Raw genomic sequence first — 14,451 nt, forward strand, 5'->3', positions numbered from 1 at the left:
AGTGAAACTCTGCTTTTAGTCCTTTTTCTCTCTCCCACATCAGCCACAAACTGTACCGCAACACCTTCACACTTTTTACCTACACTCAGGGGAATTACCCGACACCACATACAGATCTGATATCATAAGTGCTCTTATACGACATTGTGTGGAACATTACACAAGTGAGGAGGCCCATGCAAGCACTATATATATATATATATATATATATATATATATATATATATATATATATATATATATATATATATATATATATATATATATATATAATGATACTGTGCTTAATAGTTGCTAAGAAGCAACGAAAACTGAAAGAATTATTTCAAATGTCTCGAATAAAAAAGGATTTATCATTTATTTTCATATCCGATTCAACTGTTTGTTATTTTTGGACTGTTAAGCCATAACAAGCAAATTGATGACATCAACTTGTAACAGACATTTTTCACAACTTTCTGTCATTTTATATTGATATTGATAATCATAATCATACATAATCATCCTCAAAGATCTATTGCATGCTGCTAATAATGTACTGCATGTCATGTTGCCTCACTGCACTGTGCTGGATATTGACTTTGTTCACATTCATCAAAAGTAAGCTTTTTTTTTTTTTTAAATCAATGGACATGCTTCTTGCTCAAGTACTGTTGCATCAGATATGTTTACACAATACACATATTTACTTACAGTGGATTTAAAGATTATTATTTCCAAAACAAGATGCTTCATAAAAACCTGCAACGAGCTGTTTGATATTTAATCTAAGACTGTATATGCTGTGGTAAAACATATTAAAAATATAACATATCCAGGAAAGTATAACCCTCTCATTTTTCTCAGACTATTCTCTGTGTCTGCTTTGTACAACCTTCACAGATAATTCTCCAAAGCAGAAATGACTGCACTCACACAACATTAACCACTTCAACAAACACATGAAAAGACGGTGAAGCTCCTATCAAATAATAAATAGTTTTGGACCATTTTCTTTGGGGCGTATTGAAGTTACAGATACAGAGGGTGAGTGTAGAGATTTGTATTTTGTTTTTAATAATATTTTCTGGGTCCATGAGATGATTTCAAGTTGCATCTCAAGCATAGTGTGACTCCTATGGGTTTCCATTAATAACAGGGGTATTGGTGCCATTACTAGCCTTGGGCACAGAGGGGATCCTCTACCCAAGCTGCAACAATGGGAATTCCATTACAAACAGGTTTCACTGGACCAATGATATACTCCAACTTCCTGTTGTCAACTTCTCTCTCAGTGATTCCATAGATTCCTCCCAGCAGGCTCTGTAGGTTCATAATGATGGCTTGGTTACACAACCGGCAACAACAGTGGGTTTGCGATGAACCCGTCCACGTTGATTGGCCGATAGAATATCATGCCAAATACTTTCTTTGTAGCTCCGTGATACTTCAGTGTCAGCCCTCTAGAAATTTCTGATAAAAGACCTCGCTCCTGTCTACATGACTCCGTGCTGACGTTATGCTGCCAAAAAAAGAATACACCTTTAAACATCAGCCAGCCATTTTATTTGGCTTCTGGGGTCTAGCAGCAGCAGCAGCAGCAGCAGCAGTCGCACTAATAACACAAATACACCACGTAGTCACTGTTTAACTTGTGATTCAGTGTCATGTGATTGATAAAATGTTACATTAGCCAAGCACACTGAAGGCCGTAAAACGTGAGTTGCGCGCTTTTTTATCAAAGAATGTGCAAATAAATGCAGGTCAAGTTAAACAAAGTCTCACAGATGAAATCAAAAAAGCATCAATCATCGTAATAAATTAACCTGCTGTAACTGAAAACTGAAAGTTGTAAAAGGGGGAAAATCTCATCTAACTCATTAAGAGTTGATAGTTCAGTATATAAAGTTTGTAAAGGAAAGACAAACTTTGACACAAGGAAGAAGTAAAATAAGGTCGCCTCAGTGTCTCTTCTTCACTAATAGCTCAACTCCAAACAACACGTCACCAACTCTTCTTTGAAGCCCACCTCTCGTGACCTCGTCACCTTACTCTACTTTCTAAGGTTTTCTAAGGAAGGTTCATCTCAACAGGTGAACCCTTGACCAATTCAAACAATCTTGCCAAACTGTGGAGTATTAAACTGAACTACAGGGAAAGACTGCATGTTAAGAGAGAAACTTGTTTCTTTTTTTTTCACCTCTGCCAAGAACGTTATCATTTGTTTGTCAGCAGGATTTCACAAAAAGTGCTGAACAGATTTCTTCCAAACTCAGTTTAGGTTAGGCCAGGTCAGAAGGGTGGATACAGATTTGTGAGATAGGGAGGATTTCTCAACAGTTTGCAAAAACACTGCACCTATTTGTTTAAATGCCAACATTCACATTCAAATATAGTCAGGCACAGGTACAGGCACAAATAAAACATTATCAATACTATGACAAAGTTTTGTGGCAACGCATGGGCATGGACTTGTTTCAAAATTGCTAAGGGAGATGTTGTGGCTCTTGTTGACATCTGTTTAGGGTTTATCCCAAAAGTTCAAGCCCCAGGCTAAACCCCACCCTGAACTACAAAGATAAATCCAGTGCCTGTGTTCAGGCAAAGTGTAAAGTTAGCGTTAGTAAAGCCTTAACAGCCAAACTAATGCACAATATCAGGCTAGGGCTTGTTAATATATTGTTTTGTTCCCACAGACAAACTAAAGCCATGTTTGGATGAATATGTTTAACATGAGAAGGTGGAGCAATGGTAACCTAATTATTACTTATGAATTTCATGATTTTAATCCCACATAAGTAGGCCATGATGTGAGTAAAATTTTGAACTGCACATTGACACAGTGTTACAGCCAAGTATTGAAGCAAATCCATGAAGACTGTATGAAGATTGTATCTGCTTTATATTCCTGGGTCATTTCAACAAATACTAAATATAAATATAGAAAAGACAACCCTTTTAAATATTCAGTAGTGTGCTAATGTCTGTGTCAGCTTATAAATACTCACTTTACAGTAAACTACAGCTTACTTTCATAAATGCAGCTGTGTGTAGCCTACAAAATCTTATCATTACTGTTTATGTAGATTATCAGCATTGACAGCTGCTTCAAGTGGAGTGTGAAACCTGTTTGGTGTGATAAAAAAAAAAGATTTGAATAGATCTCATTCCTGTTATCTTGAATAGTAAATTTACAATCTTTTTTTTTTTTTTTTTCGCTGTGACCTAGTTATTAACATCACAAACCAATTGTGATTCTTTGCAGTGACTGTTCTGAAAAAACTCTTAGGACCCTTGGTTGTTTTCTGTGCTGCTGCTTTCCCTCAGCCTATACTTTCTTAGTCTTTTGAAAAGAAAATGTTTTGAAGCGGACAACAGTGCAATGCAATTGGAGATGGATATGCCTCCAAGGCAGACCCCACCCTCAGTCCAACCCCCATTTAATTCCCCCTTCCCAACAGTGGATCTCCAGGCAGACCCATCTTTCATAGTGGAACAGTGGGAAGATCAGAAGCAGAGCTGCTGCCTTCAAAGCAGGTCCCACGCTTCTTCCCTTTTCTTTCTGCCCCTCGAGGTAAAAAAGAAAAAAATACACTTTTTGGGCAACACTGGGCACACGTTCCTCTCTCGTCAATAAACCAAAATCTATCTAAGCTGTGAAGCAGCTGGAATTCCACAAAAAGTAATAAGTAAAACATAAACAAATAAAAAACATGTTGGAAAATGTCCAAACAGGATTATTGCTGACAAAAACTGTCATCCATGTGTTATCTTTCACTTTAAACAATTTATAAATAACTTCTTCTTTTTTTTAAGTAAAATTTAAAATTGCACATTAATCCATTACCACAGATTTATTCATAAAAGCAGCCAGTTTTCAGTATAACCCCCTGAGGCTTCTTTTATTTTCCTGGTGGCATTAACAATAACATTAATAGCAGGACAGTTTCTGTAAAACATCTGTGTTGCCTGCTGGCTTGACGTGGCAGTATTTTCGCAATTGTGCCAACAGACTAAGCATGAGAGCAAGAGGGCTTCCTGTAGTAAGCAGAAACAAGGCTGCTAAACATTCCCCGACTGGTCTGTCTCTCCCGGCTGAAATGAGAGTGCCCCCAGGCATTCTGGTTGATGGGAAAAGGATCAGGGCTAATGGCTGACTAAATCCATCTATCATGGTCATGTCTCTCTGGGCCACTTGCTCCTTGTCTGTCCTCCTGGTTTGTGTCCACTAAAAGCTCAAATTAACCCGTAACTAGGCTAATTAAAACAGAACAAATGTTAAAGGTGTAGGGGCTAGTACCTTTTGCCGCAATAGTATCTATCAATGTGTTGGGGAGCTGGGAGCGGATTGGTCGATTTGGAAGGCAGCCCTTCTCAACTGTGGGCCCTTTTCCTTTTCACCCTGCCCTGCAACAATAGGTGCAGTCAGGGAGAGGTCATAAAAAACACAGTGAAAGCATCTCCACTCCTCCTCTCTCCCCTCTGCCCATTCTCTCGACAGAGAAAAGACAGGCAGTAACTGTCTGTGTGTCACCAGGGGTAATTGTGGGAAGCCAGAGAAAAAGTTGCCCTGCAACACCTAGTCAAGCTTTGGTAACTTTTCCTCCTACATTCTTCTTATTCCAGAAGTAGAGCAGGACAACAGAGCAAAAAAAAAAATTAAGAGGAGGAAAAGAGGGAGCTTCTTGAGGGACACTTTTACTGAGGGACATCAAGCAGAACTGTTTTCTCTCCTGCGGTGAACTCGTTATGACCTGGTAATGAAAAGCGAGGTTTAAGAGGAGTTCTTTCGCAGGGTGATGTTCCCACAGAAGTGGAGTGGTTCACAGGGAAACCCTGAAATCTACAGACAGATACAGTATGTAGGTGTGCTGCTCAGTATTTTCATACCTGATGCTGCAGCAATGGGAGGATGGGGAGATGAACTGGAAGAGACATGCAAATTAACATATTTAACTGATAGTCAGTGTCTCTGTTTGGTTTTCTTAGTTTGGGTATCGCAACAGAACATGTGACAGGTGCATTCCTCGTTTTATTTCTCTAAACTATTTTTAATTGCAATGGGAGCAAAGTAAAGATTGTACTGCTGTTTTAATTCAACTGCAGAGAGAAAGAAAACTCATGTGGCACACACTTTTTTCACTTGCCACAAGATAGTTTTGCTGCCTGAAGAACCCAGTCTTATTCTTTCTCCTCATTTCCGTCAGTCAGTTAACATTATCATCTATTACTTTCTCAATTGATCATTTTATCTACAAAATGGACATTTACAGTTTGTGTTGTTTTAAAAACTAATGTGGCGTGTTGACGAGAATATGATCCATTGCGCACACCTCTTATTTATACAGTATCTTATGCTGAAACTTCTTTTCATCAGTGTGCTACAAATTAGCTGCTACGCCATGTTTCTGAACTTTTTATTGCACATTTATATTTTTTATTTTTGTCTTGATAGTGTGCTTGTGTTTTCTATATTGTGTTTGTCTTTAATTGAGTGTCTTTTATGCCGAGAGTAACCAAAGGGAATTTTCCTTACGTGTATGAATAATGACAATAAAGAATTCTTGACTCTTGACGTTTAGAAAATAACAGGTGCACAAGCCCCGAGCACTTTGCCCCCGGTTGTTGCCACTGCTGGGTCATAGCGGGGTCATGCAGTGGTGCAATGGTCGTCACAGTGTCAACACATGTTCCCCCCCTATACTTATTATTTTTCTTCATCAGTGCAGTGATACAAGGGAATGCTTTCTGCGCTTATGTAACTTTTGCAAAGTCTTGACAGGTCTGCAGAGAAATGTGTGTGTGTGTGTGTGTGTGTGTGTGTGTGTGTGTGTGTGTGTGTGTGTGTGTGTGTGTCTGTGTGAATAAAGAGACGGGAAGAGGGAGGGGACCATGGGGACGGCGTGATGAAGTCTGACAATAGCTTAAGATTGATGGGAGAATGCAGCAGCACACGTTCCTAACAGAACCCCATCAGTTTCAGTGGCATTCAAGCTCACATTCCTCGCATACTATCTCGCGCACCAAGATGTGAAACTCCAAAGTTAATGTGGGCTATGAGAGCTGGCTCAGGGCCAGGTTTCACTGTGATTTCTTACTCTTATCTACTGCTCTGTATAACAACCAACTGTGGAGAGAAAGTTTTGAGATTGAAAAGAGATTGAAAGGTCAAGGATAAGATGTTGTGAATAAAACTGCATTGGAGAAACCAGAGCCCAAAAGTAAATAAAGTGAAGTCTGTTTTAGCAAAAACCTGATATAACTTACGCATCCATGCCATAAAACTGTCATCCACTCTTCCATTGCAATGAACATGGAAAAAATAGTTTCTTTCTCTCAAGCTTGTCGAATTGGCAAAACTTTAAAGCTTGCATGACAAAAACAAAGCTTGCGTGACATGTATTAGCCTGAACATTTCTATTTTAATAAATGAATATGTACTACAACAATACAACAGTATAATTAAACTGAAGTTTTTAGATGACAATCAAACTCCATGACACACCTATAGCTACATAAGGGAGCAGCGAGCGACACAAATAATACTTGCTGCAGGGTAAATTCCTTGTTGGTTTTGATCTGCTCAGAGAGTTTGTCATTTGATATTTAAAAAAAAAGAAAAGAAAAAGTAACTCCAGTTGTATCCTCTAAAGTTTGAAAATGGTTTTTGGCCAACAACAACAACAACAACAACAACAACAACAAAAAGCAGACATGAAAAATAATAAGGAGCAAGAGGGAAGCAAGAAGGGAACAAGGGAAGGAAGGTAAAAAGTGAGGAGAAAAATAACGAAGTAGGAAGAAAAACCCCCTCAGTTTGTGGCAATAAAAGAGTACCGCTGCTCTCTGGGAGATTAAATATGAACGGAACAAAACAAAACGAGGGCTTTGAGACCCTCCGAGTCCTAGCCATTCTTCTGGCCACAGTAGCCTAGCAACCGCTGCTTGACCAGTCCATTGTGCAAACGTATGTTAAGCTTTTATCCCTCATTAGCAACATTCCTCCCTGCAGGCTGGGATTTTACAGATTAGGTTGAAAAACACAAAAGAGAGAGAACAAATCTTGCTGACTTCCAACATATTACTTTACAGGCTAATCATTGATCAAATAGCTGTATGTTTGTCTGCGTGGAGCATGTGTACACTGCAAGTTGATAAATGACAGGCCGAGTGCTTGAGTGAAGGTGGAGAAGTTTGGGTGTTTTTCTCTGCGTCTGTATTAAATGTACCTGCCTATGTCCGGGTTTATTCTTAGAGGGAAAAACACTGAGGAACTGATGATAAATGCGAGAAACAGAGCCGACCAAACAGACACCGTGCTGATTAAATATTAAAAAGGGACAGACTGCTGGTTAAAAACCACTTGCTGAAATTTACCCATTTTCCCTTTACCCCCTGTGTAGATAATTCTCACTCTTTTTTATCCTTTTAGATTGACTGATGCACACACACAACACCAAGAAGGCAGGCAGACAGACAGACAACAGGCCGACACTAGCAGCAGATGCAACAGTTGCAGATGCAACAACTTGTCTAAGCTGCATTATTCTGTTTTGTTTTTTTTTCCTGGGAAAACAACCCAGCACACCACAGGGTGCCATTTGTGTGTGTTTGTGTGTAGGAGAGAGTCGTTTGTGAACCCACTGGCCTGGTTCAAAGCAAACACATACAGCTTGTCTCATTCTGTCTTTATTTAGATAAGACTGTATATATTGACTACAGATGTTCAGACTTCTGACCCTGCAACCGGTAACTACACTGCTGCAAACCTGGGGAACTCAGCATCTTGGTCTTGGTTGGAGAAAATTGACATTTACTCCTCTGGCTTTGAATCTGAAGGAGTTTCCTTGGTTGTACTACAACCCCCCAAAGATGCATTAAGCCCACTGTGAATAGTCTCTCCTAAGTTTTGTTTTTAAATGCTCCCTCCTTGTTAAAAGCTTATGCTGTGTCCTCTTGGTCACAGTGAAGTGGCAGGACAAACACATGGACTTGTCTTAGCAGCACTGCGTCTGTTCGGGGGAGTTTGTTTGTGTATGTTCACCAAACATCCGATTAGCCCCAACAGCCCAAACAGCAGTTAAATCCTTTCTCTCCATCTGCCCTTTAATTAACGCAGATCTCCATCTTAAAGAAGTTGGAGTTAGAGTTAGGCCTTTCTACATGTTCACCACATGGTGCGATCATACACACAATCAGAGTATTTAAATGTTTTGTTTAAACTCTTCGGGAAAATCAATTTCTCTGAACGACTATTTAAATATATATCAGATATATTCATATATTTTAAACAATGTGTTTATGTTTTAAAGCAAATCTGGTTTATTCTCATGTCAGACAAACTGTTCACTTACTGCAAACAATTTGAAGGGATAGTTCAACATTTTGGCAAAGCCGAGCCACGAGCTGCTCAGAGCTAGGCTACGGAGGCTAATGGGATTTCTTGGTTTCCCTCATCAAACTCATGACAACTTGTCCACAAGAGTGTTTTGGAGTTGTTGGATTGTGTATTTGATGAGTTTGATGAGGGAAACCAAGAAATCCCATTAGCCGCCGTAGAATAGCGCTGAGCAGCTCGCGGCTCTGCTCCACCGTTCTAAAAATAGCTTGCACCGACAATTAAAGGTAACGAACCTACTCCTAAAACTATAGGGATTATGGCAATGGGCCAATTTGCCAAAATGTTGAACTATCCCTTTAAGTTGATGGATAAACTGCACTGTACTGCAAATAAAATCCCAAATATTGGTATTTGGTCAACATGTGGTTTTTGGATTTGCCACAAATTTCCAATAAATTAACTATATTTTCAAATTAAATGGACTGTACAATTTCCTATGGGGGTGGATTGACAAGGCGTGGACGACTAAACATGCTCCCACTATCCACTGTGTGTATTATCTCAAAATATTACCATGTATAAAGGTCACATTTACAGCATGCACATGTTATGATCACTGGGCATTTGAAGTGTTTGAACTGCATGTGTATACATTTTGTAGACAATCTGTGCAGCACTGTCTGGCAGACAATCTTTGTCTTGACAGGTTGCTCATGCAGGGTCCAGTCTGTGTGCACTTCACATGTTTTGTCTCTATATTCACACATTATCTCTCACAGCTGGAGATAAACAGGCATCCTTGTGCCAGAGCTGCTCTCCACATGGCCCCAGGTAGATAAGACACTCTTCGTTCTCACAAAGGGGGGAAAAGAAATAGTGCTCTGAGTCATATTACACACATAAACACACCTGAGTTAACGTGAGTAGCCTGTGACAAAACACACATGACTCAAACTCCTTTTTCAACAAATCCTGCCCATTCATTATTCAGTTTGATAAGAAACTTATTTTGGTGCCTAATGTCAATGGAGGATCTAGGCCTAACTGTTGTTGAGTTGTTGTCTGTACTGACCCAAGTTGCGTCATCACCAGAAGTGCACATATTCATATGTATATATTTTAATTATCATACCTAGATTTGTCCTCTGTCTAACTCCTTTTTTACCCTGTGACCTCTGGTATCAGATTTGGTGGGTCAAGCCTAACAATGTGGACCAAGTGCGTCTGGTTATGTGTTCGGTAAATCACTGACTTTATTTGAACAACATTTCAGCTTGGGGTGGAGAGGGGGCAGGGAAGGTGAGTGTGTGTGTGTGTGTTAAAGGATGAGGGGGGGAGAGTGCAAGAGAGGGTGGAGGGGCAGCCCAGCTGAACAAACCCTGACTTTATTTCACATCCTCTTGATGGTATCCCCCCCACCACTTCATACAACCACCTTGTATTACCTCTTTAAATCTATCCTGAGGAAGGAGCAGTAGATAAGTTTTGGTTTAGTCTGTAAAGGTGAAGCTGTGTTTTCATTATAAACTATAAGAGAGAGGTGCACATTCTCCATACACTATGCCATTAATATAATATGAAGCATCCACTATCTGTGCCACAAGTTGACATGTGCAGTTGCCAGAGTGATCTCGGAGATTGTCCAGGGGGGGATGCATAATAGTAAATGCTTTAAAAAGGAGGCTATGGACTAACACAGCTAACACAGTCGACAAAACCAAAGCTGCCCCTAAAATTTGAGATGGTTTTTCATGTACTTGTGCAGTAAATGTGCTGTTTTTCTTTTAACACTGGTGAAACATGGAAGGGTCGACTCAAACAATCTGGAATCTGTGTGAGGATCATGAATGAAAAGGTGAATGATGAGAGAAACGTTAATATTTATGGTTTAGTTAGGGGCCACTCTGCTCCTAGTTTAAAAAGTTAGTCTGGATCCCTGCAAGGCAAAGCTAGCTGAAGGAGGATGTGCTGCATGTGCAACAGGTGCATGGTTCTCCCAGTATGATGACTTTCTCCTAAACTTAATTGTTCACCTTCCATTAGTTAAGCACACACACACACACACACACTTTCACACACACACTTCAATCTTTGCTTACTGTTACTAGACTTCAGGTCCCGGTGGATGATGGGTACCACTGCCTCCTCGTGCAGATAGTGCATCCCGCGTGCAATCTGCACGGCCCAGTTGACCAGGATGTGTGGAGGGATGCGCCTTCCGGTCAGCACCCGGTTCAGTGTCCCGCCTCGGGCATACTCCATAACCAAGCACAGGTTGGGCTCGTCCAAACACACTCCCTCCAGTTTTATAATGTTGGGGTGCTGCAGCATGGAGAAAAGTTTTGCCTCTTGTTTAACACCGTCGGCGGTGGCTGTTATGTCCTCGTCTGGGTCTTGCCGAGCCGCCTTCACTGCAACCTCTTGATCTTTCCATGTGCCTCGGTAAACTTTGCCAAATCCCCCCACGCCTATGATCTCCTCTAGCACCAGTTCACAAAAGGGGATATTGCAGGGCGAGCTGGGGACTCGCTCTCTTGCGCCCACTGACCCACTCGTGGCCGGTAGACGGTAAATAGCCGGTTGGTATGTGACATAGTTGGAGGGGAAAATCCCGACCCGGTGGTTGATTTTCCCCGTCCACCATCCCTCGTCCCCGGAGATCGCTGCGTCCTTGGACAGGACCTCCACCACGTCCCCTCGCCGCAGGCTGAGCTCGTCCTCGCCGCTCGCCTCGTAGTCGTACGCGGCTGTCCACAGGGACCGCGTCGGGCAGAGCGGGGCTGAGTGAGCCCACGACCGGACCGTGGGGGGATCTGTCCAGGCATGCTCCCCGGCCGCTCCATCGCTGCTGCTGCTGCCACCACCGCCGCCGCCGCCGCCCGGCCGCCCTTCACCGTTTGGGAAAGCGGCCTGCGAGACATCCATTTCTCGGTGGCCGTAGCGGCACCATAGGCTGCAGCTCTAGCTTTTTAAAAACCAAACTTTAAAATAAAAAAACGTTAAAACATTAAGAGTAATAACTTTTGGAAATCCGCATGGTGTCACATCTACTAGCTGATGATGAGAACAGAGGGGGGGAAGTCCCAGCGCAGGGTCAAACCGTGTCCAAAGTCCGTCCTGTCCTGTGTGTGTGGGACAGAGAGAGAGAGAAAGAGAGCGACTGCAGCTCCGTATCCACGTCGCCACTCCGGTTATAAGTGTTGGGTCAATAACTAGCGAGCTAGGCTACGGTTAGCCCAAATACTTTTTTTTTTAAAATGAGTGTCAACACTTTGTCAGACTCACTGAAGGCTAAATAAGCAATATATACCACATTAAGTCTGAAATCCCAAATAATTAATCCCACCTACTAGTGAGAGAAAGTTTGCTCCTCCACACCACCACAGTCTCTAACGCCAACAGGCTAAAGTTAGCAACAGTTAGCTCTGGAGCTAAGTTACTGTTTTCGCAGGTGCCGCAAGAGGTGCACCTGCACCGGATAAAGTGAGAGGTGTCTCTGTCCAAGTTGTCATCAAATCGCCAACTAGTCACCGAGTATCGATGAGTGAAGTTCGCTTGTTTCTTTTCTTTTTTCCTCCTTTTTTTTTCTTTTTTGGATCTTCTTGGCAAACCCCACACTTGTAACGTCTAGCGGGTTAGCTTAGCATAGGTCAGCCCGTTGACTAGGATACTACTGCGGCAGTTGGAAAAAGTTGCGCCGCTGCGAATGTTTAGTTCTCCGCCGTTGACGTGAATGAAGAACAACAGCCGAGGATGGAGGAAAGCTTGGACAAGGCAACAACAATCATCCGGGATTTCAGCGAGCGCAAAAATGTAGAGATAAAAAACATGAAGGGGGAAAGAAGAAAAAAAAAGTCCGTCAACCTTAATCAAAACAACCCCCCCTCATCATCAGCAGTGTCGCCAAGCGGAGTCGAGTGAGCTGGACCCAGCAGCAGTGAGTGGTGGCAGGATAGACGCTGCTGCTGCTGCCGCTGCTGCTGCTCTCCGTGCTGCTGGCTGTGCTGCCCTCTGATTGGTGCATCCATGACACGTGACCACGGTGTCAGCGGGTGAGGAGGGGAGGGGGAAGGGGGGCCGGGGAGGAGTCACTGTAGGAATGTGTGAGGAGAGCGCGCCTTCAGGGAAATTATGGGAATAGTGGACCATATAATCTCTCTCACACACACACACACACACACGCACACACACACGTTCTCAGTGTGTGCTTCTGTGTGACTATGAAAGTGTGTATCAGCCTATTATTAGCCTATACCTACATTTATTGAATGTTGTGTCTTAGGCCACAAATATTAGCAATAGCCTAATATATTAACACTGCCACACTACAGCTAATATCACGATTAGAATGAGAATCAGCTTTTATGAGATAGGCTAAGTGTCAGTGGTGCAAATGTCCCGTAGCCTACTTTCTCTCACAATGCATTGTATGAGAGTCGAATATCATAAACCTATAGGCTACAGTCTAATACAACAATAACATTACAATATAATATAATATAGCCTATCTACTTAAAACAAGTCAACTGGACATGTCGCCCCTTCTTCAAGTGGCTTAATCATCTCATCATCTTAAGGGGCTAAACGTCTTCAAGACAAAAACTACGTCCAATTGACTTGATTCAATTGCCTATGCCTTTGACTTGGACACAGATATATTATAATATAATATAATGTAATGTAATGTAATGTAATGTAATGTAATGTAATATAATATAATATAATATAATATAATATAATATAATATAATTTAATATAATAACGTGATAAGAATGGTCTAAACATTGATTGTGTATTGTGTGATTTTTCCTGTGATCCAGCATTTGTACGCAGATAAACGTAAAGGTTAGCATCACATAATAGGAAGGGATCGAGAAGAAGGATGGAGGGAGGAGGGGGGAAGGAGGAGGAGGAGGAGAAGGAGGGGGGCGGTCAGAGCTGCGCATCTGTGCAGGCAGTCCGAGAGGAGGAGAGAGTGAAGGAGAGAGGCGATCAGGACGAGATGAGGACCGCGGCAGCAGCAGCAGCAGCAGCAGCAGCGATGGACGAATCGACATTGGGATGGGAAAAGGCAGACGACGGGATAACACCGAGGAAGACGGACGAGGCATGAAAGAGAAGGCTGTGGAGACGTGCTGTAGCTATCACCCCAACATGGAGGCGTAGCGACTGTAGCATGCATTATTAGAGGAGATCATTTCATTGTAGCCTAGCAGCAGCATCAGCATCATCATCATCATCATCGGTCCGTCCAACCTGAGCGGAGAGGAGGAGAGAGGAGGAGAGATGGGCTCCCAGGTTGTGCAGACCCTGCGTCAGGGAGTCTGGGCATCTCTGACCGGGGGCTGGTACCACGAACCGGACCAGAACAAATTCAACAACTCCTGCCACCTCTATCTGTGGATATTCCTCCTTATGTTGCCCCTGTCTCTCCATCTGGTGAGCTTTTCTTTTTATTTATTTCTTCTTTTTTTTATATTTAAATCAGGGAACATCACGTTAAAGGCCGTGAGGAGGGGGGTGTGAGGTGTTCACGGTAGCTTTACCTATAGGTGACATTTTTTATTCACGCGGTGGTTTATCCCTCTTTGGATAAACACGCATGGATCTGACATCCTTCATTGTGTAGTTGTTGCTGCTCGAGGGGGGAAAGGGGCTGGAAAAACGCCACTGTCGCAGTGTTTTCCCCCGCATGCGGTGACGGAACGCATGGCTGCTCCTGGATGTGGCAGGAAGCGTGAAACTGTGGTTCACCAATATTTCCATGTCATGGCCTTTTTAATAGGTGCACCACAGGGCTGCTGCTGCTGCTGCTGGTGGTGCTGCCTCACTCCCACTGATCAGATCCTCCTGTGTGAGGAGGTTTTTTAATAGAGTGGTTTACCCTGTAGATTTGATATAGGAGGATACTCTCCTATCTACTCTCATTGTCCCACCTCAGGGGAACGATGCTTCCATTATAACTAATCCTAATTTTAAGGGACATCCCCAGTGACCTTTGTGTTGCCTTCAGTTTAAACTGTGTTATAGTAGCATGCATAAAAGGGAGAGTTGCAGCTATAGGTCAAACACCTTGACCTTAGCTGCTATAGCTAATAAATGCCATGTATGACACTGGACTCGATCTGATC

General features: G+C 42.4%; 2 protein-coding genes across 4 annotated transcripts in view; one reads left to right on the forward strand and one right to left on the reverse strand.

The window, feature by feature from the left end:
- map3k21 (mitogen-activated protein kinase kinase kinase 21) overlaps nt 1-12,353 on the reverse strand; it is a 28,747-nt gene extending 16,394 nt beyond the window's left edge. The window contains 1 exon segment of the mRNA XM_083988737.1: nt 10,420-12,353. Coding sequence (XP_083844863.1) covers nt 10,420-11,245 — 826 coding nt within the window. The 5' untranslated portion in view covers nt 11,246-12,353.
- Nucleotides 12,354-13,300: 947 nt separating this feature from the next.
- The window catches only part of pcnx2 (pecanex 2), a 30,547-nt gene continuing 29,396 nt past the window's right edge, over nt 13,301-14,451 (forward strand). For all 3 annotated transcript variants that reach the window (XM_083988066.1, XM_083988067.1, XM_083988068.1), the window contains exon 1: nt 13,301-13,759. In XM_083988066.1, the coding sequence (XP_083844192.1) occupies nt 13,607-13,759 (153 nt within the window). In that variant the 5' untranslated portion in view covers nt 13,301-13,606. The remainder of the gene's footprint in view (nt 13,760-14,451) is intronic.

The sequence above is a fragment of the Trachurus trachurus genome (genome assembly GCF_905171665.1).
Source record: "Trachurus trachurus genome assembly, chromosome: 15".
NCBI lineage: Eukaryota > Metazoa > Chordata > Actinopteri > Carangiformes > Carangidae > Trachurus > Trachurus trachurus.